At 44.4% G+C, this 26,320-nt stretch overlaps 1 protein-coding gene across 3 annotated transcripts in view; it reads left to right on the forward strand.

Annotated features, from left to right (window-relative positions):
• HERC2 (HECT and RLD domain containing E3 ubiquitin protein ligase 2) overlaps window positions 1–26,320 on the forward strand; it is a 209,120-nt gene that overhangs the window by 121,099 nt on the left and 61,701 nt on the right. For all 3 annotated transcript variants that reach the window (XM_065591123.1, XM_065591131.1, XM_065591128.1), the window contains exons 39-57: window positions 182–366; window positions 2,718–2,865; window positions 2,947–3,143; window positions 3,376–3,606; window positions 10,001–10,136; window positions 11,020–11,163; window positions 14,172–14,314; window positions 14,512–14,779; window positions 14,905–15,047; window positions 16,580–16,678; window positions 16,776–16,944; window positions 17,497–17,622; window positions 19,912–20,020; window positions 20,290–20,429; window positions 23,717–23,907; window positions 24,248–24,353; window positions 24,507–24,598; window positions 25,241–25,416; window positions 26,023–26,134. In XM_065591123.1, coding sequence (XP_065447195.1) covers window positions 182–366; window positions 2,718–2,865; window positions 2,947–3,143; window positions 3,376–3,606; window positions 10,001–10,136; window positions 11,020–11,163; window positions 14,172–14,314; window positions 14,512–14,779; window positions 14,905–15,047; window positions 16,580–16,678; window positions 16,776–16,944; window positions 17,497–17,622; window positions 19,912–20,020; window positions 20,290–20,429; window positions 23,717–23,907; window positions 24,248–24,353; window positions 24,507–24,598; window positions 25,241–25,416; window positions 26,023–26,134 — 2,915 coding nt within the window. The remainder of the gene's footprint in view (window positions 1–181; window positions 367–2,717; window positions 2,866–2,946; window positions 3,144–3,375; window positions 3,607–10,000; window positions 10,137–11,019; window positions 11,164–14,171; window positions 14,315–14,511; window positions 14,780–14,904; window positions 15,048–16,579; window positions 16,679–16,775; window positions 16,945–17,496; window positions 17,623–19,911; window positions 20,021–20,289; window positions 20,430–23,716; window positions 23,908–24,247; window positions 24,354–24,506; window positions 24,599–25,240; window positions 25,417–26,022; window positions 26,135–26,320) is intronic.

Raw genomic sequence — 26,320 nt, forward strand, 5'->3', positions numbered from 1 at the left:
TCCTGGAGTATGCCAGAAGTTAATTCTTAATGGACTTGAACTAAATTGGAAGTCAGTTAACTTTATATTTAGGGGCAATTTTGTAGCAGAGCTTTAAGATCTGTCTAACAAAGTGGATCATTTTGAGAAATTGTGGTACAGTTGGCAGAAAAGTCAGCTGTTCATGTATTTTTATTTCCAGCTTCGTTGCCAAATAAGTTGGTTTATAAAGAGCAGCATAGAAGCTGGTGCACGTTAGGATTCATTCGAAGTATAGCACTCATGCCTCAGATGTGCAGCACGCTTAGCACATCTCAGTGGATAACTTTGCTAATGAAAATTGTGGAGGGGCATGAATCTTTCACTGCTGCATCACTACAGAGACAGGTAATGTGTTTCCAGATCATTTTCATATGCAGTGAATTTGGCAGTTTTTTGTCTTGTTACAGTACAGTTTTAAAAGTAAACAGTTTTGAAGGTGCCTTTTATTTTCTTGAGTTGGAGGAAAGGTAATATCAGAATGTTCTTGCTTTAAAAATCCTCCTGCAAGTTAACACTGCATAGCAAAGTTATGTAAAATGTTGTTCAATGCAAGAGAGAGTGTTGGTTGGCTACTGTGGACCTAATAATAAAAGCTACTAAAAAGGGAGGTGAATTGGCTATGCACACAGTCTCTATAACCACCACAGACCGTTAAAGAAGAATGAACAAACTCAAACTATTTTAAATAAAATAACCAAATTGCTTAGCTTGTCTGTCCTTTTTTTATTGGCATGCTGTATCTTTGCATTCATGTTGGTAGTAAAGAGTGAGTGATCTAAAACAGGCTTGAGGAAGGGGTTACCAGTCAAATATGACACATCAGTGTACAGTTCTATTGCTTGTGTAGCTTTTCCATTGTAAATACATTTCTTCTGTACACAAGATTTGAATGTATAATTCTCCACTAATGGTGCTTTTCTGCTGCTTGCATCTTCTCAAAGGTAGCTCTGCCAATTAATTTAGGGCTGGAATATACAAACATGATTCTGATCTCTTCCTCAATCTGATACATTTAGGCTGGGACTTTCTTTCAGTATATACCAGAGGCAGTTCAGACGCACTCATGCAGGATTTAAGTTGTGTTCTCACCCCTATGAGATTCTTTGTATCCAGCCAGCTAAACATAATGGTATTTCAACTCTCCTACTTCACTCTTACCCTAATTTTGAAGCCAATTTTGGGGCAGTAGAGAGCATTTCTTCCTCCTCTGCCAGGGGTTAGGGACAAAAATGGGAGCACTTCCTCAGCATGATAAAACAAATGGAGCTGCAAAAAGCCAAAAGGAGCTCCATTTGTGAGGGAGTCCTCTTGGGAATTGCAGAAAGAGAGCCCTCGTGCATTGGCTCCGTGACTGCAGACATCATTCTTCCAGGGAAAGGTGATCAGTGTAGATAGCTTGTGGTGGGCCACTGTTTTTATATGCCTGACTCAAAACTTATCTAGAGACACCTCGGTGAAGGTGGATCAGTCTTCTTCGTGTCCAGGGCCCAGAAGACAAGGCTGTTCTTGTTGACTGGAGAATAGTCAAGCTTAATAAGTAACCATCACACCACCGCATCTGGCCTGGAAGGATGGTGACAAAAGTCTGGAGTCCTGGACTCTGAAGACATACCAATGCTCTGCCTTTTTTTTTTTTTTTAAATCAATGGAGATATCCTATCTCCTAGAACTGGAAGGGACCTTGAAAGGTCATTGAGTCCAGCCCCCTGCCTTCACTAGCAGGACCAAGTACTGATTTTGCCGTAGATCCCTAAGTGGCCCCCTCAAGGATTGAACTCACAACCCTGGGTTTAGCAGGCCAATGCTCAAACCACTGAGCTATCCCTCCCCCCTAGGTGTATATTGTAAGAAAGATGCAACCTACTTGTATCGGACTCAGAGAGTTCATTCCCAGAAAGAAAACCAATTTTCCAACTTAAAATGCAGATGCATATTTATTTGCTAAGTTGAGAGACAGTGATACTAAGCCTTGGCTATATGTGAAAAGCTCCTCAAGCATTGTTCTGGCTGCTGTTTGCACTCGGATACATTACATCTTACATTGTTAGGCTCCTGTGCCTTCACTGGGATAGAGTTAGGGTGTAAACTAATTCACCCAAAAATGTGTATTAGTATGACTGTTATTGGTTCTCATATTTGGAATCTAAACCACATCTCGTTCCCCATCCTCTCATTTAAAGTATCCTGTTCTGATACTTCTTTGTTTTCAAGTCTTATGATCGTGATCTTACTTTTTGCCAATCTGTGTGTAGCTCTATGGAGCTCTGTGTGCTTTGATGCTGGGCTGTGTTAAATTAGGATTGCCAGTTTTGATTGGACATATTCCTGGAGATTTTATCCCATGGCAGTCTTTAATTAAAGATTAATCGTTAATTCCTGGAGTCTCTGGGACAATCCTGGAGGGCTGGCAACACTATGTTAAATACAACTAATACTAGTATTAAAGTAGCACAGTTCCTCTTAATATTGATGAATAGGCAAACAAACAAGAAAATAACTAGGTAGCTATGGACCATTAAGTTTCAGCAACCAACATTGTAGAGAACAGCACAAAAGATGGCTCGTAGTTAAGTCTTTTATCTCCATATAGATATTTCTAATTCGAAATGTCCTTGTTTTAGACCCCTGATCCTATAGAACTTATTTGCTGAAATGACTTTAAATAAAATAACACTAATTCTACTATCTCCTTTTAGATCCTTGCTGTGCATTTATTAAAAGCGGTACTTCCATCCTGGGACAAAACTGAAAGATCAAGAGACATGAAATTTCTTGTGGAAAAACTATTTGGTTTCCTAGGCAGTCTACTTAGTACTTGCTCTTCAGATATCCCACTACTCAGAGGTAGAGCAATTTTTTCCTTAATGGTTTCATTTGTTTTTCCTATCTTAAATCAGCTACTGAGATGCTGTTATTTCTTTTCAGAATCTACTCTGAGGAGGAGGAAGGCCAGGCCTCAAGCATCTCTAACTGCAACTCACAGCAGTACTTTGGCAGAAGAGATAGTGGCACTGCTGAGGACACTCCATTCACTAAGCCAGTGGAATGGACTCATAAACAAGTACATCAACTCTCAACTAACCTCCATCACCCACATCTTTGCAGGAAAACAGTCAGAAGGGGTAGTTTCCACGTTTTAAAATTAGCTCATTTTTCTATAGAAGTGTTAATTTTTAATGTTTTAAATATTAAAACTATTTTAACAGTGTTAAAGCTTAATTTTAAAATTATTTTATATAAAAATTATTTTTCGTATTGTAACTTTCAACTGGATTGACTATATATTCTTTTTTTTATGAAGTAGATAAAAGTACTAGTTTTCTCCTTACAGTTAATTTTACTATTCTTTTTCAGGCTGTTTTAGAAGATTACTTCACTGATTCTGAGAATCCAGAGGTGGGAGGCTTAATGGCTGTACTAGCAGTGATTGGTGGAATAGACAGTCGCTTGAGATTAGGTGGACAAGTCGTTCATGATGAATTTGGAGAAGGCACAGTGACGCGCATCACACCAAAAGGAAGAATCACTGTTCAATTCTATGACATGCGAACATGTAGAGTATGCCCCTTAAGTCAACTAAAACCAGTAAGTACACCTATCTTGGGTCTTTAATATTACAGAAAGTGTGAAAAGTATGTTTTTTTTTTGTGAAAAAAGAAACTTAAGTTGGCTCTGTTTTACAAAGGAGAATAGGCTAGTCTGACCAATGAGTGGGATGTGTGGTATAAAAAATTATTTGTTTAGGGAGTATACATCAGCCAGTCCCACAATTGTGTATTTTAGTCATGCTCATATGCAAATCATATGCAAGTCTTCATGCATGTCTTTGCAAGGCTTTATCTTCATTAGAAAAAAAATATATTAACTCAGTTTAGCTGTCTTCACTAGTTTAAAAAGGTGTGCGAACTCAGGGTTAAATCCTAGTGAAGACAAGGCAGCTTGTAGTTCTTCTTCGAGTGATTGCTCCTGCGTATTCCACAGTAGGTGTGCGTGGTCGCCACGTGCACCGGTGCCGGAAGTTTTTCCCTTAGCAGTACCCGTACTGGGGCAGCAGCGCTGCGACCCCTGGAGTGGCGCCTGTATATCGCGCTATAAGGGGAGCTACGGGCTCCCCCCACCCTCAGTTCCTTCTTGCCGCCAGTGAAGGTAGTCGGAACTTTTGTGCTCCAGCTCTGCTGCAGCCCTTCTTCTCGACCTTAGTGGTACCGTTGTCCATTGTTCTTCAGTCGTTAGAGCGGGCTCGGGGCATGCCCCAGTCTTCAAGTCGTGTGACTCCTGTCGCTGCTCTGTGCCCAGGAGCGACCCTCACGCTGACTGTCTTCACTGCCTGGGTGAGACTCACATAAGTGACCGCTGCAAGATCTGTAGGTCGTTCAAGCCAGGAACCAAGAAGGAGAGAGACCTCAGACTTTGAGCTCTCCTGATGGAGTCGGCACTGACTCCAACGCCAGTGCGTTGGTACGTAGCGAGGCCCCTTCGACCAGTCGGTGCCGTTCTCCCTCCAAAAAGTGAGGGAAGGGCTCGGCCTCGCAACGACACTGCCATAAGGACAAGGGAGAGACTGGTCCCGCGCTGGGCAGCCCTCGATCCCCCCTGGGCTCTAAGGCTCTGACTCGTGTGGTGTGGAGCGAAGCAGCCCGGTACCATCGACCCAGGCATCCCCACCGGTATGGATGCCATTGACGCCGGAGGCGGTGCAGGTTGCGAAGGACATTATGTCCCTGCCCGTCCCGAGCTCGCAATCTGGTACGGGCCCTAGGTCGCGGGGCAAGCCCCCTTTGGGTGCCCACCAGACCTCTCCGAGCAGCTGCAGTTCCCCCTCCGAAGATCGGTCCCCGCACCACTCAGCGCGCAGCGGCCGCTCTTCGGACAGCTCCTGGCCACCCTCGACGCCGGCCAGATCGGCAGGACCGCCGTCGGGACGGGAGTCACGGGGACCCTCCATGGCCCCTGCCAGTGAGCGGAGGCACCGAGGGAGGCACCAGGAATGCTCACCTGCTAGACGTGGGTACCGGAGCCGCTCTCGATGGGACAGATGTCGCCGCTCCCGTTCCAGCTCCCGCTCGTCAAGGCGCCACGCCGGAGACTCCCCTTGGGGTACCTCGGCGTCAAGGCCCCGGGCTTCACATCGCCACCACGCGTACCGAAGCAGTTCGTTGCATGGGTACCGTTCGTCATCGTCGAGATCCTGGTCCCAAGGGAGATGACGCCACAGACGCTGCTCCTACCGCTTCCGCAGAACCGAGCGTTCTTCGGCGACCTTGGTCTCGGCATGCGTCCACCCACCCTCGGCACATGCCGTCCCACCGAGGCACATATTGCCAACCAGTGGCAAGGACAATGGTGCCAGTGGGCACCGTGGCTATTGGTGCCAGCCCAAGCGGAGGCCCGTTCGGTCTCCAGAGCGTCCCGAGCTTCATCGGCCTCCTCCGGCCGCCCACAAGAGAAATTGGCGGGCCACGAGTCGGCAGACACGCACCGGGACTCTGACCTCAGTATCGACGCCCCGGCACTGACCAAGGTGCCCGGCTCTGTACGGGCCATCTCCCCGGTACTGAACAACACCATAGCAGCGCTTCCGCCTTCAGTCCCGCAGGAGGACTTCAAGGCACACCAGGACCTGCTAAAGCGGGTGGCTTCCAACCTACAGTTGCAGGCTGAGGAGATGGAGGGTCCATCCGATTCCTTCTTTAACGTCCTGTCTCCCTCGCCACCGCGTCGCGTGGCCCTGCCTCTGCACCAGGGTATTGCTAACTTTTCAAACTCCTTGTGGCAAACCCCCGCCTTCTTGGCTCCAATCTCGAAAAAGGCCGAGAGGAAATACTTTATGCCAGCTAAGACCATGAATACCTGTATTCACACCCGGCACCCAACTCGCTCGTCGTGGAAATCGGTAAACCACAGAGAGCGTCAGGGCCAGCCCACGCCCACCCCAAAAAATAAAGACGCCAGGAGACTGGACTCCTTTGGCAGAACATTTTATTTGTCGGCTAGCTTCCAGCTTCACGTAGCCAACCACCAGGCCTTACTGAGCAGGTATGACGTCAACCTGTGGGAGTCCCTGCCTAAATTTGCGCCCCTCCTCCTGGACCAGGACAGGAAGGACTTCAAGGCCCTAGTGGAAGAGGGGTCGGTGGCGGCTAAAGCGGCCCTGCAAGCGGCGTCCGATGCGGCAGACACGGCGGCCCGCTCAATGGCTTCCAAGATCACCATGCGCAGGGCATTGTGGCTCTTGTTGTCCGGGCTGTCGACGGAGGCACAATCGCTGATGCAGGACTCCCGTTTGATGGCAAGGCACTCTTCGTGGACTAGATGGACGTCAGGCTGCATGGGATGAAGGATTCCCGCACCACCTTGCAGACCTTGGGCCTCTATGTGCCCCCGGCTAAGGACAAGGCCAAATCGCTTTTGGCGTTCAACCTGCGAGGAGCAGATATGAGCCCCCGTACAAAAGGCCCAGAGACCAGAAGCGTCAGTCTCAGAGGCAGTCTCACTCAGCCCCACAGCCCAGTCCCTCTAAGCGAAAGAGGCAAGGGAAGAGGTGGTTTTGACTATCTGTAGGGGGGCACTGGGCCTGTTGCCAGGGAGACCCCCGATTAATAGTTTGTGTTTGGCAATTGATTGTTTGCCTTCCTCAGGGCGTGGTCCCGCATTACTTCAGACCAATGGGTCCTCAGTACTATCTCCAAGGGCTACGTGTTGCAGTTCACCTCACCACCACCAAATCACCTGCCATCCACGATGGCCCCAAGGGACCAGGAACATGTCCGCCTCCTGCGTCAGGAGGTGGACCGGTTGCTCCACCTAGGGGCAGTGAAAAGGGTACCGGTTCAGTTCCAGGGCAAAGGGTTCTACTCCCGGTGCCTCCTGATCCCGAAAGCGAAAGGGGGCCTCAGGCCTATTCTGGACCTGCACGACCTGAACAGTTTTGTAACCCGTTCTAAGTTCCGCATGGTGTCCCTGGCCTCTATTATCCCCTCCCTGACCCGGGGGACTGGTACGCGGCCTTGGATCTCCAGGAGGCGTACTTTCATGTCCATATTTTTGAGGGCCACAGACACTTCCTCCCATTCATGGTGGAGATGGACCATTACCAATTCACGGTCCTCCCATTTGGCCTATCCATGGCTCCCAGGGTTTTCACGAAATGTATGTCGGTGGTAGCGGTCTACCTCAGGCGGGAGGGAATACAAATCTTCCCTTACCTGGACGACTGGCTCCTCAAGGGGGAGTCTCGTTTTGAGGTGGAGTCCCACGTAGAGCTGCTCCTCTCCATGTGCCGATCTAGGCCTGGTCATGAACGAGACCAAATCAACATTAGTGCCCGTTCAGCGCATAGAGTTCATTGGGGCCCTGCTGGACTCCTCCAGGGCAACAGCCTCTCTCCCCCTGGACAGATTCAGGACCCTAAGAGGTCTCATCACCTCGGTAACGGCCTTCCCGGTGACCACGGCGAGGGCATGTCTTCGGATTCTGGGACACATGGCAGCGTGCACTTACGTGGTCCGCCATGCCAGACTCCGTATGAGGCCCCTCCAATTATGGCTGGCCTCCCAGTTCTCCCAAGCTTGGGACAGTCTGGACAAGGTTCTCACAGTCCCATTCCCGATACTCGCTTCTCTCCTATAGTGGTCCTGCCCAAGCAATATGTTGCAAGGAATTCCCTTCAGGGAGGCCAACCCGTCCATAGACCTGATGTCTGACACTTCGGACCTGGGCTGGGGAGCCCACACGGGGGACGTGCAAACCCAGGGAACGTGGTTGGCCCCGGACTTGCCCCTTCACATAAACCTCAAGGAGCTCAGGGCAGTTCAGTTGGCATGCGTGGCGTTTCTCACGCACCTCCCCGGCAAGGTGATCAGAGTCCTCACGGACAACACCGCCACCATGTACTCGCTCCCTAGCCCTCTGCCGGGAAGCCCTAAACCTATGGGAGTTCTGGATAGCCCACAATATCTTCCTGAGGTAGCTCACCTCCCAGGCGTCCCCCCGGGTACGAGTGGTCGCTCCACTCGGAGGTCGCTCACCTGCTCTTCCAAGAGTGGGGACCTCCACAGATCAACCTGTTTGCAAATCGTCAGAACCGGCATTGCCCCCGGTTCTGCTCCAGGGGAGGGGTGGGGGAAGGCGCGATCTCTGACGCGTTCCTCCTGAGCTGGTCGGGTCAGCTCCTCTACGCCTTTCCCCCGTTCCCACTTATCACCAAGGTCCTTCAGAAGGTGAAAGCGGACAGGGCGTGAGTCATTCTCATAGCCCCGGCGTGGGCCCCCCAGCACTGGTACGGGCCCCTCCTAGGCCTCTTAGCGGCCCCCCTGAGAGTGCTGCCGCTCCGCCCAGACCTTCTCTCTCAGGATGAGGGGGTGCCTCCTCCATCCCAATCTGGCTGCTCTTCACCTGACAGCGTGGCTGCTCCGTGGCTGAATGAGGAGGAAAATAGGTGTTCGGACCAGGTAAGTCTTCCTGGAAAGCAGGAAAATGTCCACGCATCGGACGTACATGGCGAAGTCCAGGTTCGCCAGGTGGGCGAGTGAGCGGGGAGTGTCCCCCTCTGCCGCACCTCTCCAGTTTATCCTGGACTACCTCTTATCCCCTAGGGACTGGCACCTGCCTTGGTCAGGGTGCACCTGGCGATAAATCAGCCTTTCACCCGCCGGTGCAAGGCCACTCGGTCTTCTCCCACTCAATGACCTCCCGTTTCCTGAAGGGCCTTGACCGTTCATTCCCGTACGCTGTGTCCCAAGCCCCACTCCTCTAGTGAGGAATGCCGCCTCCACATGCTCAATGTGCGTAGGACGTTGGCTTTTTTTCTGGATCGGACTAAACCGTTCTGGACGTCCTCTCAACTCTTTATTGCCTCGGCCGAACGGGCTAAGGGGCAACCCATTTCCACCCAGCGGCTTTCCCGCTGGATCACCTGGTGCATACGCACGTGTTATGATTTGGCAGGGATTCCCCCACCATCGATTGTAAGGGCACACTCTACGAGGGCTCAGGCCTCATCAGCTGCCTACGTTGCCAATGTCCCCATCCAGGACATTTGTAGGGCGGCCACGTGGGCCTCAGTTCACACATTTACTTTGCATTACGCGATTGTCTCCCAGTCTAGGGATGACGCTGGGTTCGGCAGGGCAGTACTTTGTCCTGAACCATCGTGAGGTCCTACCCACCTCCAACAGATATTGCTTGGAATCACCTACTGTGGAATACGCAGGAACAATCACTCGAAGAAGAAAGGAGAGTTACCTTTTCCATAACTGGCGTTCTTCGAGATGTGTTGCTCCTGTCTATTCCACATCCCACCCTCCTTTTCCCCTCTGTCGGAGTTGTCCGGCAAGAAGGAACCGAGGGTGGGGGGAGCCCATAGCTCCCGCTATAGCACGATATACAGGCGTCTCTCCAGGAGTCGCAGCGGTGCTCCCCCAGTACAGGTACTGCTAAGGGAAAAACTTCCGGCCCCGGTGCACATGGCGAGCACACACACCGACTGTGGAATAGAGAGGAGCAACACATCTCGAACGCCAATTACGGAACAGGTAACTGTTCTTTTTCATGTTAATAAGCAAGTTGAGTTAAAGGCTAGGATACACCATAGTCTCAGCTAATTGGTGTGAAAACTAGAAACTGCCTTGTGTTCATTAGGATTTTACCTTGAGTTAACACACCCTTTTTTGCCTTGTGAAGTCACAGCATAAAAGGCTCCCGTGCACTTAAAGCCCCAATCTGTTGCAGGGGTTGCAGTTGATGCTCATGTTATCTGCTTTTCCTTTCTGACAGTGATGCTCAGATCCCTCTACATATGACTACAGTCCTAGCAGCTCCTTTATTTTCTGAGTGTTTTTAGAGACAGAAGTCCTCTTCGGTTGTTCCAGTTCAAGAGTAATTAAATAAACACTAGTTATGGATTGTTTATATTTTAAGAGGATACGTTTTTATGCATTTCTAAAGATTTGAAAAATGCGTAACTTTTTGGTTCTTTTAGCTTCCAGTGGTGGCTTTTAATGTGAACAACTTGCCATTCACTGAACCCATGTTGTCTGTCTGGGCTCAGCTGGTAAACTTGGCCGGAAGTAAAGTAGAAAAACACAGAATGAAGTCTCCCAACCAGGGTCTTTCAGGTACAGTTTCCTGTTTGTCATACGTTACCCTTCTCTGGAAAATATTGTAAACATTAAATAGATATTAGGAAGGTACAGAAGTTCTGTGGAAAGTTGTTTTCTACATGGTCAGCATTGAGTAGGAAGCGATATATGAAGGCACATGCTCCACTTTGGGGTAAGTGGTAGTAAGAGTTGTATGTTGGAGAAACACATGCAAGTATGCAAGGAAGTGCATTGATGCGCTGTAGAGGGAATCCAGTTTATATCTTGGCTGGAAGAATGGCTGCTGTCTATGATGTAAATGTAGTTTGAGGCTGGAGTCTTTGTCGTGTATTGAATTGTCTGAAAATAGTTGATGCACCTGATATCTATCTAGTCTGCTCTAATCTGTTGCATTTTAAACTGTGTGTGTGACTCAGTGCATGTCAAGCTGTGGAGTAAATACACGATAGCGTGCCGTTCACCAGCTGTGTGTGTGGATCCCGCTACTGTGCACTAAAAGTTTCCTACTGCACATTGGCCGTACATCAGTGCATGGTTGTGGCGCCTATACAAAAAGTGTTGGTTCACAGTACGTTAGTACGCTGTAGAATAGCACCCTACAGTGCCACCCACTAACTGTTCATCTAGACAGACCTGAAGTCCACCAACTGCATGACAGCTGGGAGGCACTGTCTTAGTATTGACATCTGGAGTAGGTCCAGTGTGGGTTTCTTATAATGATGCACTTGAACTTTTTATATTTTAGTCCTTTCATCTTGTTTGAGCTTACCATTCATGACTGTCAGTACTAAAAATGTATTTTTGTGATGGGATCATCAGATTGTAAAAATAAATGTTTGCTTATGTTACTTTGAATACTATTGCTTTCTGGCTAATGGGCATTTAATGTTTTTGATAGGTCAAGTGGATTTGGATCTGCTGAGATGCCAACAGTTAAAACTGTACATATTGAAAGCAGGTCGAGCTCTGCTATCTCACCAGGATAAATTAAGGCAGATCTTATCTCAACCAGCTGTACAAGAGGCTGGATCGATTCCCACAGGTACAGCTTTTTATTGTAACAAGATGCATTTGTTATCCTGTCAGCCACATGCTTTGCAATATTTAACCTCTTGCTGATTATTAGTCTTCAAAATAAAATGTCATCTTCAATGTCCTCTCTAGTTTAAAATGTAACTAATATGTGTGGTTACGGGTTGTGTGATGATGTTATTCAGCAAGTATACCTGATGAGTATGTACCTTGCATGTTGTGGTCTGAGGACAGAACTCAGGCTTTTGGCTTCAAAGACTCAGAGATGATAATTTAGAAATAGTTTTTGAAAATATTTACTGGTCCTGAAAGTGTTATCCTGTTTCTAGATACAACATTCAAAGCAACATAAAAACCCTTCCCCCCTCCCCAAAAAAATCAGATCTTATCAGTAAGAAATATACACAGTTAAAACACATATTGCAGTTTAAAAACTACTAGTTTGTTTCTTAAAGATGCCTCATTAGGCAGGCATAGATTTTGGACACTAAAGTGTTGATCACCTAACTTATGACTCTTACATATTTAATATGACTCTTTAATATTGTTGTTGTTTGAATACTAACTTGTAAACGCTTCTCAATGCTACCCCAAAATTTAAATAAAACACATTTGTACCTCTTGTTATGGCTCCTTCTGTCATCTTCAAAGTGGTGATTGATGTCTTAAGCAGTTCCTCTTTCTACTTCAAGAGGAGCTACACGCTGTGGGTTGAAATTAAGTGCAGAAAATAGTGGTCTTGGGGGATGGTGGAGAAAAGGAAGTCTAATGTCTATTGCACTTTAATTCATTCGGCTCCTCTTAAACATGTGGATGAGAACTGCTCAAGTCATCACCAGATGCCCCTTCTTAAGTCACTAGGATATGGAACACAATGGAGAGATACACTCTAAAATTTTAAACTTACATATACAGTTGAACCTCAGAGTTACGAACACCAGAGGTGCAAACTGACAGGTCAACCACACACCTCATTTGGAACCGGAGGTACGCAAATAGGCAGCAGCAATAGCCAAAAAAAAGAAGCAGCAAATACAGTACAGTACTGTGTTAAATGTAAACTACTAAAAAAAAAAAAAAAAAAAAAAAAAAAAAAGTGGGGGAAGTTTAAAAAAAAAAGATTTGACAAGGTAAGAACTTGTTTAGTTCAAACTAAGATAGTTAAAAGCAGCATTTTTCTTCTGCATAATAAAATCTCAGTGATATTAAGTCAAAGTTCACTTGTAAACTTTTAAAAGAACAACCATAACATTTTGTTCAGAGTTATGAACAACCTCCATTCCTGAGGCATTTGTAACTGAGGTTCTACTGTATTTTGTGCAACTGCTGAGGTTTTACAAATGTTAACATTCAGTAACCAATAAGAAATGAACAGGTATTAATAAATTAGGTAACCAGCTTTATCACAAAATTCTAATTATCATCTTGCTTTCACTTTGCTTAACTGATTTTTTTAGCAACTGATGGTTCAGTAGTTACAAAAAAATGAAGATTAATACTTTAATGCCTCCTGAAAGCAGGGTTTTAAAGTTTTCTCTGATTGTATAAAGTAACGATTGCTGGTTCTATGGCTCCTGTGCTAGCATCTGCTAAAATCATGTTGAAACTCAACTGAATGTTGGAAAAGGCAAGATGATCAGATTGATGTCATTTTAAAATTTGATATCCTCTAACTCGTCAGAGCTAGAAACAAGTGCTATATTAGTAGTATGGGGAAAATGGAATGCTGGGACATCTCTATTTTATTTAATATTTCTTTCTAGTCTTTTCTGGTTTGAGAGCGTATCAGCTATTACTGGTCTTGGGCACCAAATGTTGAGTCAGTATATATTTCATTGCTTGCTTCTACTACTGGAGCGACGGGAGAATGTCCTTCAAAAGTACAGAATCCAAACCCAGTCAGTCAAAATGACTCTTTTGGAGGAGTGGTGATCTCTGAGGTCATAGAATATTCTTTTAATGACTCTCCCTCTTGCTAGGGAGAGAGAGGGCTCCATCCAGATAGGGTGACCAGATAAGAGATGTGAAATATCGGGTGCCAGCGGTGCAAAAAAAAAACAACAAACCCAAGAGCCAGCGGTGGAGGAAAAAACAAAAGCAAAAAAAAAAAAAAAAAGCCGGAGCATAGAAAAAATTGGTAGGGGCTGAGCACCAACCAGCAGCTCCACGCCATGCCTCCCCCCGCACCAGCTTGCCTTCGCTCCACCTCACCTGAGCTGGGTGCCACGTCTTGCTTCTTCCCGCTCCCTCCAGGGCTTGCGCTGCAGTACACCTGATTAGTGCAAGCCTGGGAGGGAGGGGTGACGAGGAGGAATGCGGTGTGCTTGGGGAAGAGCGGGGCTAGGGCGGGGACTTGGGGAGGGATCCAATGGGGCAGTGAGAGGGCGGGGTAAGGGTGGGAAGGTGGGGAGGGATCCAATGGGGCAGTGAGGGGGCGGAGTCGGGGAGGGGCAGAAGGGCACGGAGGGCAAAATATGTGCCTAGCATGGAGGGCAAAATATCGGGGACAATTCGCGTCCCGACTGAACATTGGTCGGGACGCGGGACAAACAAGTAAATATCGGGACAGTCCTGATAAAATCGGGACGTCTGGTCACCCTACATCCAGAGCCTATCAAACATGCTCTCCCCATCAGTCAGAGGGAGAGGTAACTCAAGAACTATACCAAGTGTTTTCCAAGAGCGTAGTATACTTCCTTTTGTAATAATGGCAGGTCTTGTAAGATAAGAATTCAAGCTTAATAGTGGATGTCCACTATGCCAAGTGGCTTCTACCAGACTAGCTCTAGATATGGTAGTAAAGTAAGTGTTTGACTAGAAGTTTAGCTCCTTTGAGGCTTGTGTTCAGGAAATGTGCTGTACTGCACATGCTTCCTTCTAAATGCACACCAAAATTTGAGATGGAATGTGGTGGACATCATTCCTTTGTACATTTGATCCACAAGGCACTTTAACTCAGCGTAATTTACCTTATATTAATTGTAATTTTATTGACTAAAACTCACTTGTTTATTTCAGAGGATGGAGCAGTTGCATCCCCTGACATAGGAGATATGTCTCCTGAAGGACCTCAACCTCCCATGATCCTCTTACAGCAGCTTCTGACAGCTGCTACCCAGCCATCGCCTGTGAAAGCAATATTTGACAAACAAGAGCTTGAGGTACAATCCGTGTTTTTTCCTCATTTAAAACTTTCTACTGAGCACTCTAATTCAAATTCCTATTGATGACTATTATTTTCTACTCTTCTCATTTTTCAAAGATTCTGTAAATGAAGCTGAACATTTACTGGTGTACAGTACATGTAGATTGCTAGTTCCACATAGACTTCAGTGTGTGTTTACTTGTCTTCATTTAGGCTGCTGCTTTGGCAGTGTGCCAGTATCTAGCTGTGGAGTCCACTCATCCTTCCACTCCACTGTTTGAAGACTGTAGCTCCAGTGAGGCCACAACACCCATCACAGTGCAGCATATCCGACCTGCAAAAGTGAAGAAACGCAAGCAATCTCCCATTCCACCCCTCCCTATTGTAGTTCAGCTTATGGAAATGGGATTTCCTAGGAAAAATATTGAATTTGCACTGAAGTCGCTCTCAGGGACCTCTGGAAGTGCTTCTGGATTACCAGGTATTTTACATAATTACCATGAAATTAACAGACTAAAATGATACTAGTACGGAGAATTTAAACCTCTGTGAGACATACCAAAGAAGCCCATATTAATTTGGATGGCTCATTGTTTTCTCTGCTAGGAGTGGAAGCCTTGGTTGGTTGGCTGTTGGATCACCCTGATGTCCAGATTACTGATCTCTCAGATGCTGATACTGTGTCTGATGAATATTCAGATGAGGAGATGGTAGAAGATGTGGAAGAAGCTGAGGCTGCTTGTCCTGTCGTTAGTATTTACAGTCATTCAAAAATTGATTTAAAAATATGCTATATAGATTTCAAGATGTGTAATTATATCCTTTACTTACAAATGTGGATAGTGTAAGGGTGTCATGCTACCCCCATCAAATCTGTTCATCAACAGTTTTAAGTTTTGAAAGACCTGCATCTATAGCATTTCACTTGGCTTTTTTCTTCAATACTGAACTGTAGACCATAATTACTGGTCATATATTTCTTATAGGAAATTACACCTGTGAATTTTTACAGTAGACAACACACTTTGCTAGTGCATTAACGAGCTTTTCAGTGTCACCAGTGTGTCGGATAGTTCAGGCTTCAGGAATGATTGCAAACATTCAGTTTAGCCTATTTTGGGAACTACATCAACCTTGACTGAATTTGAAATTTAGACATTTTTAAAGTGTCTCTCCTTCTCCTTCCCCAGTGATTTGAAAAATAAAAGTATGATACTTTGGCTACTCAAAGCATGACTTGTATGGCACTGAAAGCCACAAGTGAAATCACTTAATTTTTTTGTTTATAAAAACTATGCTTTCAAAGGCAAAGACCATAAAGTGGCCTATCAAACTAACAGTGTCACCCATCGCAGTTCTGACTATGAATTGCACTATTTTTCTGTATGCTTTCAGGAAACCTAAATCTGTGTATCAGAAGTTATAGCAGTAAATAGCAGTCAAGAGGAATATCTGCAGTATTCTTGGTTTCCTCAGATTCCCGAGTCTCAGATGTACTGGCTTGTGATTGATTTCATAATCACAATAGGAAAGGATGCATACTATCTGGGAAGAAGATAAGCCCTGAATTTAGTGGTAAATTATCCAAATTGATAACCTGAGCAAGTTTATAATTCTATACATTTGCCTTTAATGTGCCATTTAGAACATTTACTCTTTGTGCTGAAACAACAATAACTTGTCTTGAATTGTCACTGAAAATGAAAGTCTTTCCTGCCATATTTTCTTTAGATGACACCTTCGGATCTTGAAAGAGAGAATTCCCTGAGAAGAGTAGTGTGACCCCATTTGTTAACTTTGGTTCTGTTAACCGCACATTACAGTGTTTACAATACTAAGCATATTTATAATCTCAAAGAGTAAAACAAATAAACAATGTCACCAAAATTTCACCCACCATTTCTTCACAGGAAAAACGTATGGAGAAAAAAATGTAGATATATCAAGGTTGAGTAGGTGGCTTAAATTAAAAAGATTTGTTTGCTGTTTCCCTCCCCCCACTTTCGTTTTTTGAGCAGTTTTTATAATAGTAACTCTTTGGCTTGCTTCAGGAGGCCTGGAAACTTGCTATTACTCAGCTTGCCCAGTGATTCTGGGTACTAAGCCATAGTCTCAAGTGCAGCAGACCATAAATGCTAGCTCTTTAGTGAGTTGAATCACAGAGTTATCCTGTTTCCTTGTTCTTTATCTTCACAATCCCTGCAATGTGCTTATTTCTCTCCACTGAAAGCAACTACACACTTTGAAAACTTCACTCTTTGTTGTGTGTGTTCTTTTACAGTCTAGTGGTGCTGTTGTTACAGAGAGCCAAACTTACAAGAAACGAGCTGATTTCTTAAGTAATGATGATTATGCTGTGTATGTGCGAGAGAACATTCAGGTAAGCATGGTGGTTAAAGCTGTGTGGAATGTTACTTTCCCCTAAGCGCTCCTTTAACTGCAGGCTTTATGGGATTTTATTATCTTGTTTTGCCTAGGTGGGGATGATGGTTAGATGCTGCAGGACCTATGAGGAAGTTTGTGAAGGAGATGTAGGTAAAGTTATTAAATTGGATCGAGATGGACTACATGACCTCAATGTGCAATGTGATTGGCAACAAAAGGGTGGCACTTACTGGGTCAGATATATCCACGTTGAGCTTGTAGGTGAGTTGAATATTCATTAACTGCTGTTTAGTACAGGGGTGCCCAAACTTTTCCTGTTGCGCCTCCTCTTACCAGCAGTGGAATCTGTCCGTGCCCTTACTCCATTACTGCACAGTTGGCTCAGCAAAGCAGCTTGGGCTGAAGGTGGAGTGAGGAGCAGAACTGGGTATGGGGAAGGAGCTGAAGCTAGAGGCAGCACTGGCCTGGGGGCAGAGCAGGGCGTGGGAGTGGAGCTCTGGCTGGGTCCGGAGCTGGGTTTTCGCTGGGGTTGGAGTGGAGTTGTGGCTGGGGACGAAGCTGGGCCGGGGGTGATATGGAACTGTGGCTGGGGTCTGAGCTGGTCTGGCAGCAGAGCAGGGCTGTGTGGCACTCCTTCCCCGATCCCCGTGGGGGCTGGCCTTGGCCCCGCCGTATTTCAGCCACCTCCCCCATGAACATTTGGAGGGTGCGTCCCACAGTTTGAGGACCACTGGTCTTGTAAGTATCTGTACAGTATGTCAAAGGAGAATGCAAGCTTAAAAAATAACATGTGCTTATTTTTTAAACTTCTAGGATTCCCACCACAGAGTTCTCCTTCTCACATTAAGATTGGTGACAAAGTGCATGTGAAAACCTCAGTTACTACACCCAAATACAAATGGGGATCTGTTACTCACAGGAGCGTGGGGGTTGTAAAAGGTAATGTAGACTTCCAAAAATGAAAAAAAAAATTACACATTTTAAACTATATGGATATTATTCTTGCTTTATAAAATGAAAGGAAGAGAAACTTTTGGCACAGCAACAGCTGATGTTGCCCTGCGGAAGACTGTATAATGATCAAAGAGACTATATTTTTTTGTTGTTGCCCAGTGTGAGCTGGAAACACAAATGCTCTTCTGTCCCCTTTTTGTTAATACTTTGATCTGCTTTCTCAAAGGTACTTTTACACGTTAGAACTGGTGTGTGGTGGTGTCTCACACCCAGCTCTAGTAGAGCTTCCCCAGCTATGGACACTCACTAGACTGTTGTGTTTGGAGACCACCTCAGTAGGACCTGTGCGCTCTTGAAGCCTCTTGAGCCTGAACAGAGTCAAGGCACTGCTCCTGGCTGGGGTCTGAAAGCACACTCTCTCAAGGTGCAGATCCTTTGTCTAGCACCTCTTCTAAGAAACGAGATCCTGTAGTCCAGCTACCTAGCCCTTGGGACCTGTGCTGACTCCTCAGAGCTTTAGAACACACAGCCAGAACTCATGTCATGTGGGTGCTCAGGGTTTACAATTTAATTCTTCATGGGCATGTGACAATGAAAGCCAACAGACACATACACAGGTAGATTTTGCACAGGATTCTAAACACCATTATTCTTTACTTAGCCTCATTAGCAATACACAGATCTAGACTAAATAATAAACACAACTATACACCTTTTCCTATATGTTTCTTCATCTGCTTCAGAGTTCTTTGAGTGATGGTCCCTGTGTGTATTCCACAGGGATACACATGTGCACCATGTGCTTGAGTCCAGAATTTTTTGCAACCAGCATCTGTTGGCTTGCACATGCAACGTAGCTCTCCTTGTGCTCTAAACCGAGGGCATAAAAGGTGGTGCAGTCCAATGCATCTCCAGTTCTTTCTTATTGCTTTATGGGTTGAGTCAGAATCTTTGGTGTCTTTGGCTCCCTTTTTATACTGTGTCATTGCTGTAAGATATTGTATATAGTTAGTTTTTTTGTAGTTTTAGTAGTCTTTATAGTATAGTCTAACATAGTATAGTTAGATAGTGCTTTGCCACATTTTCTTCCCCACCTGGGGACTTTTTCCCCTGAGAAGTCTTGAATTATGCCCAGGGTCCTGAGATTCAAAAACTGCCCTCACTCCTTTTTGGTGAATAATGAATATCAATGTTGCCTTTATTGCCTGGGTGAGGCTCATATTTCTGCCAATTGCAGCATCTGCTGCTCTTTTCCCCGCCAGAATTCATGAGGGTGTGGAACAACTGGCATCTGACAGGCAATTCCTATGAGAAAGTCCAGTGGGTAACCAGTGTTCTGCTCAGCCTTCTGCAGGTGTCTGGATCAATCATGAAAAATTCACATTGACATCCACGAGACGTTGGACTCAAGCACAGCAAGAGGTTTCAGGCCCCAAGTGCTCTGATACATCAAGTCACTTTCAGACCCGGAACATCAATCAGAATTTCTCTTTCCCTCCTCGGCCACTTGGCCTCATGCATACACGACACCATTTGCCAGGCTTAATCTTTGTTGCCTACCAAACAGTTGTGGCAAAGTTTATAAATTTAAGCATTTTTTTTCTATTTTTATCAAGTTTTCAGTTGTGGGAAATTTTGGGAGGGTCAGACAAATATTTAATGAGAGTAGATTCTGAAATTTAAAATGTTAGTTTTATAACAATTAAAACACAAATTGTCAACATCATGTCAAAATATACAAAGTAAATATCCTTAAATCTAACTCTTAAATTCTCAAGCAGTATTTTTCTTTCTTTGCCTATCAAGTATATTTTGATTGACGGAAATAATTTTTTTTGCTGGTTTGTATGTGTACAGTGAAATTGACATTTATTGATATAAATTTAATCTTTCCACGCATAGTTGTATTGTTTCTTTCCTGATATTCTTTGAGAAGCTCATAAAATTTCTAAACTGTGCAAGTTAATGTGTGCATTAGGAAAAATAGGTAATGCAAATATTGTTTCAAATAATGCCGTGAAGGAACAAAGCTAGGCCACAGTGCACGTGTTAAATAAGTAAAAGCTGGCAAAACATTTAAATAATTTTTATTTTTTGATTACTTTGACTAGACAGATGATTCCATTGGAATAAAGATGCATTCTGAAATAAATCCTAACCTCCTAGAAGGAATCGCTTATAAAAAGCAATTTTGGCTAGTAGACTGTAGCCATTTCTAATTAATTTTTTTAGATATTTTCACAAAATTATCTGTCTCTGCATGTTTTGTCACAGCTTTTAGTGCCAATGGAAAAGATGTCATCGTAGACTTCCCTCAGCAGTCTCACTGGACTGGTTTATTGTCAGAAATGGAATTGGTCCCCAGCATTCATCCAGGGGTCACGTAAGTTAGTTTTCATTTTTATCATTTCTTGAACCACTTGGCATATAACTTTACTATCATAATTGAAATTTCTTAGATAAGTATAATAAAAAACTGTGTGCAGTTTTGTCCACAAGCTGAAGGGACTGTGGAGGGAAGGAATAAAGAAACCTCTTCATTTATGAATGCTGTTACAATAAATTCTGTGCCATGAGAATCTGTGTAACAATATATTATATCTTATAATTTTTTCAGATCGACCATATTAATTGTCTCTTTGTTAAAATCAGGTGTGATGGCTGTCAGATGTTTCCTATCAATGGGCCTAGGTTCAAATGTAGAAACTGTGATGACTTTGACTTTTGTGAAACCTGTTTCAAAACCAGAAAGCATAACACCCGGCATACTTTCGGCAGAATAAATGAACCAGGTATATTTCAAGACTGGAAATTGCTGACATTAATTTAAAATGCATTAAATACCTCTTGAAATCATGTTTTTAGGCTTAATTTTATTAGATTAAGCAGTTTAACATTGTAACTAGCTTAGTAGGAAATGAATTGTTTAGTACAAATTAGGACCTTATGTTGCAGTTCAATACTGAATGCATCAGAATGCCCCTTTAAGCTTTTCTGAGGGTAATTCTGCATGATTAATTTTGATAGGCTCTTGAGTAAAAATTTTTAAATGGCTCATATTTGTGTGCTAAATGATATTTAAAGTAGTGTTAAGTGACAGTTACTCCCTGTTAGTCAGAATTGAGTTTGCAACAAGAGTGGGAATAAAATGAAATGATGACTTTATCTTACTGCCCTCCACTGCCAATCCAAACACATTTATAGCTCCTTCATGCCATCAGATGAAGATAGTGCACCTAGGTTTTTTGCAGTTCCTCTTCAAAAGGAGCATGCCAGCTCAGCCCTTAATTGCTCTAGAACAACATTGTGACCTTGAAAATGGGTGGAGGTTATTCCTCTGCATGGCCTGGAGACTATTCAGAAGTCTGAGAAATAAGGACACCCCTCCCAGTGACCAATCTGCTGGTAATCCAGTAAAATATTTTGCTTCTGAAGCAGGAATAGGCACCCAGAGCAGTTCTGAGCTCCTCTGTTCCTGATTAATTACGATCTACAATGAGTTCTTTTCTTTAGATTTTTCTTCTGCCCCCTTACCCCCAGTTTCTCTGATCTTGTACCGTTTGACTTTGCCTTTCTCCTTCCTCCCACCCATTTCTGAAGTGTTGAAGATTCTCAGATCAGCCAGACCTTAATGTTTAATGACATATGATTTTTCCCTCCTTCACATTTCCAGGCCTAGTGTGGATGTGGAGGTGGCTAAAGCAGATTCTCTGCTGATAATCACTAATGTCCAATGCACACGAAAGGACAGGTGGCTCATTAAAAGACAAGGTCCCCAGAGTGATCTGACTTTCCTGAACTAGTTCTCCTATGGGGAACCAGTTGAGAGAGACTGACGTAAGGCCTTCCTTTTCTCACACCAGCAACTGACGCAACCATCGTTACTGGTGCCTTCCACTGGGTTGTGGTGTGCGCATGGGCAATCATATGTCACAAGGTGTCTGGATTCTGGGGGTCCAGACTACACATCAGCTTACTAGAACGCAGGGCAGTGTGTGGGGCCTGCAGTGCCTTCCTCCCACTCATCCAGTCCAAACATGTTCGGATAATGTGGACAATATGGCAATAGTGATTAATATAAACAAGTAAGGGAGAACAAGATCTCTCTTTTTGTGTGCATAGAGCAGGGGTGGGCAAACTTTTTGTCCCGAGGGCCACATCGGGGTTGCAAAACTGTATGGAGGACTGGGTAGGGAAGGCTGTGCCGCCCCAAACAGCCTGGCCCCTGCCCCCTATCTGCCTCCTCCAACTTCTTGCCCTCTGACTGCCCCCCCTCAGAACTCCTGACCCATTCAACCCCCCCACCCGCTCCTTATCCCCTGACTGCCCCCCCCGGATCCCACCCCTTATCCAACCTCCCCTGGTCCCTGTCTCCTGACTGCCCCAACCTCTATCCAGACCCCCGCCCCCTGACAGGGCCCCCGGGACTCCTACACCTATCCAACCCCCCCGTTCCCCATCCCCTGACTGCACCCTCCCCCCAGAACGTCTGCCCCATCCAACTGCTCCCTGTCCCCTGACTGCCCCCCTGGACCTCCTGCCCCTCATCCAACCCCCCCACTCCCTGCCCCCTTACCATGCCGCTCAGAGTGGCAGGACTGGCAGTTGCGCTATCTGGCCGGAGCCAGCCACGCCGCCGTGCTGCCCGGCAGGCGCTCGCTGTCCAGAATGCTGGCAGAGCGGCGAGCTGAGGCTGCAGGGGACAGGTGACAGTAGGGGAGGGGCCGGGGGCTAGAAGCTGGAAGCTCAGGGGCCGGGCAGGACGGTCCTGCGGGCTGGATGTGGCCTGAGGGCTGTAGTTTGCTCACCTTTGGCATAGAGGCAGTCGTCCTCTGGGATTGGTGGATCAAACATCGCATAATCCTATCAGCTGCATACTTACCAGGGATGCAAAATCTACCTGAGCAGACACTTTTACCCAAGTCACAAATGCATTATTCACGGTGTTGGTTCTCAACAATGTCTTCGCTCAGTGGGGAATGCCAGCCTGGGACCTTCTTGCCTCACAGGTGAACAGAAAACTTTGTCAGTACTGATCCACAGCAGCCCTGGGCAAAGGCTCGTTGGGAGATACCCTTCTGATGTTATGGAAGAGTCGCTTGGGGCGTGCCTCTCTCCAATTCCTTTGGTTGTACAGAAGTTCCTCCGAGACAGAGCTGGAGTCGCTGTGATTGCACCTAGCTGGCCAAGACAGTTCTGATTTGTGGATCTGTTGAAGCTCTCAGTGTGACCGTCCAAGAACATACCCATGTTGCCAGATCTTCTAATGCAACACAGGGGCAAGGCCACACACTCCAGTCCAGGACAGCTGCAGTTCAGAGCCTGGTGTTTGGATGGGTATTGGAGATAGAAGGCTTGTGTTCCGGGAGGGTGCAATTCATCCTTAACCAAAGTAGAAGTCTACAAGAATCTGTTACTCACCTAAATGGAAGCGTTTCTCTGCTTGGACTCATCAAAAAGCAATTTGTCTCTGGACTCCACTGGAATTATTGCTATCTTAGAGTATCTACTTACCCATAAGTCTTTGGGTTTTTGTTCAGTTCCCTGTGAGTTCATTTAGCAGCAGACAGTGCTTTTGATACTCCAGTGGATAACTGTACAATCTTCATGCACCCTACAACAACCAGAATTTTGAAGGGGATTCTCAGATCCTTTCTTCCATTGGTGAAGTTTGCACCTCAGTGGCCTGTACTTGGGTTCACCTTGTGACAGTCAGACATACAACATACATACAGCACCAGAGAAGATTGGGGGGGAAAAAAGAAAAGAAAATGTGACTACCACAAAAATGGGCATGAGGACTCATGGATATGTGTAGTGCTTGAAACTATTTTTAATTCATTTTTAAAAGAACTACACTTCAAGTTGTCCTTTTAATGGCAATAACATGACCAAATCCTCATGCTTCACTTCCAAATACGTTTTGGGCTAAATAGTCTATCTGATAACTATGTATTTATTTTGAAGTCTGATTTGAATGTTTGCTCTTGTCATAGTATTTTATTTTATTTTTTTTGTTATGAAATGTAATTTTCTTTAACAATACATGGTTTATAGTATAACTTTTTGAATTAAATAGGTCAGTCTCCCGTATTTTGTGGGCGTTCTGGAAAACAGCTGAAGAGACATCATAGCAGTCAGCGAGGAATGCTACTGGATGACTGGTCACGAATTGTTAAGAATTTGAATGTGTCGTCTTCTGTGAATCAGGCTTCACGTTTGATTGATGGCAGTGAACAATGTTGGCAGTCTTCTGGCTCACAAGGAAAGGCAAGCTTGAGCCATACTTCTGAATGCTATGCCAACTCTGGCACACAGTTTTTTTTTTTTTTTAAAAAGGCTTGTAGTGCATCTTGTAACGTTTTTTTTTATGCACTACCTGTCATCTCAATGTTACAAATACAGTTTGTCTAAAGTATATTTAGATGTATGTTCCCCTCTAAATATACTGATTTTTAAGTTTGCTAAGATTTATTATTCTCAATTGTTTGTAATTCTTGTGAATTATAGTAAAGGACTGGCAATATAGATGATAAATAACAGTAAGATAACTATTTTTATTTTGTGGTCAAGGGGATTTTCATTGAATATGTGACCACTTATTTTCTAGCACTGGATTCGTTTAGAGATTTTCCCTGATGTAGTTGTCCACAGACTGAAGATGATAGTTGATCCTGCAGACAGCAGCTACATGCCCTCTCTTGTTGTGGTTTCAGGTACGTGAAATTTAACTGTACTCAACTGTAGGGGTTTTTTAAACACACTTCTCCTCCTATATTGATTATTTAACTTAGTGTTCAGATAGGAGTGTATTTAAGTGTGTTGTTGGTACATGGCCTTTAAAATCAGTTTATTTCAATGTTCTACAGGTGGGAATTCTTTAAATAACCTTATAGAGCTAAAGACAATCAACATTAACCCTGCGGACACCACAGTGCCTCTTCTTAGTGATTGTATAGAGGTAAGTGAAGATTGTTTGAGGAGAAGCTCTCAGATGGTCAAACTGGAAATGTATCTTGCTGTAAGAAGGGTCCATGTGTACCTTTGGTTATTACATTATTATATTTGATTTTTTGTTTTCCCAATATGTTGGTGCTTATAAGTAACCACGTCATTGGCTTTTGCATAATCACTGTACATGTGTACAATTATTAGTCTTACGAGTAAACACCCGTGAAATTGTAGGTTTTCAGTTTAAAAGCAAATGCCTCAGAACCAAGCAAACAATACGTGTACCAGGGTTTTTTTTTTTTCAACGGTTTGGTTGGAAGTTCTCATCTGCTGGGTGGCAGAAGTGGAGTGACTATTCCTCAGCCTAGGGAGACAAATCTGGACTGTGGCCAGTTACTGTAAGAAGGGCACAAGCTTAGTGGTAGATTGGAGATGAGATCATCATTCCCAGAAATTCCCAAACTTCCAGTCTGCTGAGAACATCCATATCAGTTAAATTGATACCTAAATAGGGCAGAAAAGTAGGATTTTGATTTATCTTACAGAATCAACTTCTAAAACAGACGGAACTCAGCAATGCAAAAATCTTAAATCCTCCATGTTCCATAAACTTATAGACCCAAAAGATTGCAATTACATCTTTCTTCTTCAGTATCACAGGTATATTGAGATTGCTATAAAGCAGTGCAGAAGCTCTGGAATAGATTGCAAAATACATGGTCTCAGCATACTGGGGCGTATCCGGGCAGAGGATGAAGATTTGGCTGCAGTCCCTTTCCTTGCTTCCGATAATGAGGAAGAGGATGATGATAAAGCCAACACTGGGAGGTAGGGAACTGGAAGAAAAAATAAACTTGCTATCTTAACCTTAAACTAGAAGAATATCAGCACTGGCTGTGCAACTCAAACGACTGAATTATTTTATTGTGTACTAGAGAAAAAAAAACAGCCAGGCTCTAGTTTCAACGAGTTTTATAGTTAAGACATTAGTTGATGTATACCTTTTGTCTTTCCTGTGTATATACAGTGATAACAATTGTTTCATCATTTTTTATTTTGCCGCCTCATGCTGAAAAATGCTTTGATTTGTTAAAAACAGCTAAAACTCCTACTTATGAGTATTGGCTTTACCTGTATGATATGTCCAGTATACAATGTAGAATCCTGCAGTTCTGTGGGTCTCTTGTGCTTTTAAAGGACTTTCACTGTGCAAACTATAAAAAGAAATGTTTTAATAACAGGTAAAAAGTTAACGTGGTCACAGAAAATCACAACTGTGAAGCTACGCTGAGTTTAAGCTCACAAAGAGAGGATATTTACATTTTAAAATGTAAAATAGATTGTTAAAATATAAAACACAAGTCAAGGTTTATCAAATGTCACAGTATATAGGCTGTGGAACTGACATTTTTCTATTTTTCTCAATGTACCCAGTCTTGTTAGGAAGAAGATGGCAGGGCTGGAATCAGCAGCTACTATAAGAACCAAAGTTTTTGTTTGGGGGCTGAATGACAAAGATCAGTTGGGAGGACTAAAGGGTTCCAAGGTATCGTCTTTGTTGAAAAAGTGTTTGTGTAAAACAAAAAATCTCTGATGAAGAACATAAGCCAGACACTGAATTCAAAGTTTTTAAGGTTCATTATCAAACTCCTCCAGGACTGGACATAATGACTTTCCAGGGCTAAAAAAGCATTCAAATGTCTGTCACTGGCAGATAGAGAAATTGGATCTT

The sequence above is a fragment of the Chrysemys picta genome, chromosome 1, assembly GCF_011386835.1.
Source record: "Chrysemys picta bellii isolate R12L10 chromosome 1, ASM1138683v2, whole genome shotgun sequence".
In the NCBI taxonomy this organism is placed as follows: Eukaryota; Metazoa; Chordata; order Testudines; family Emydidae; genus Chrysemys; species Chrysemys picta.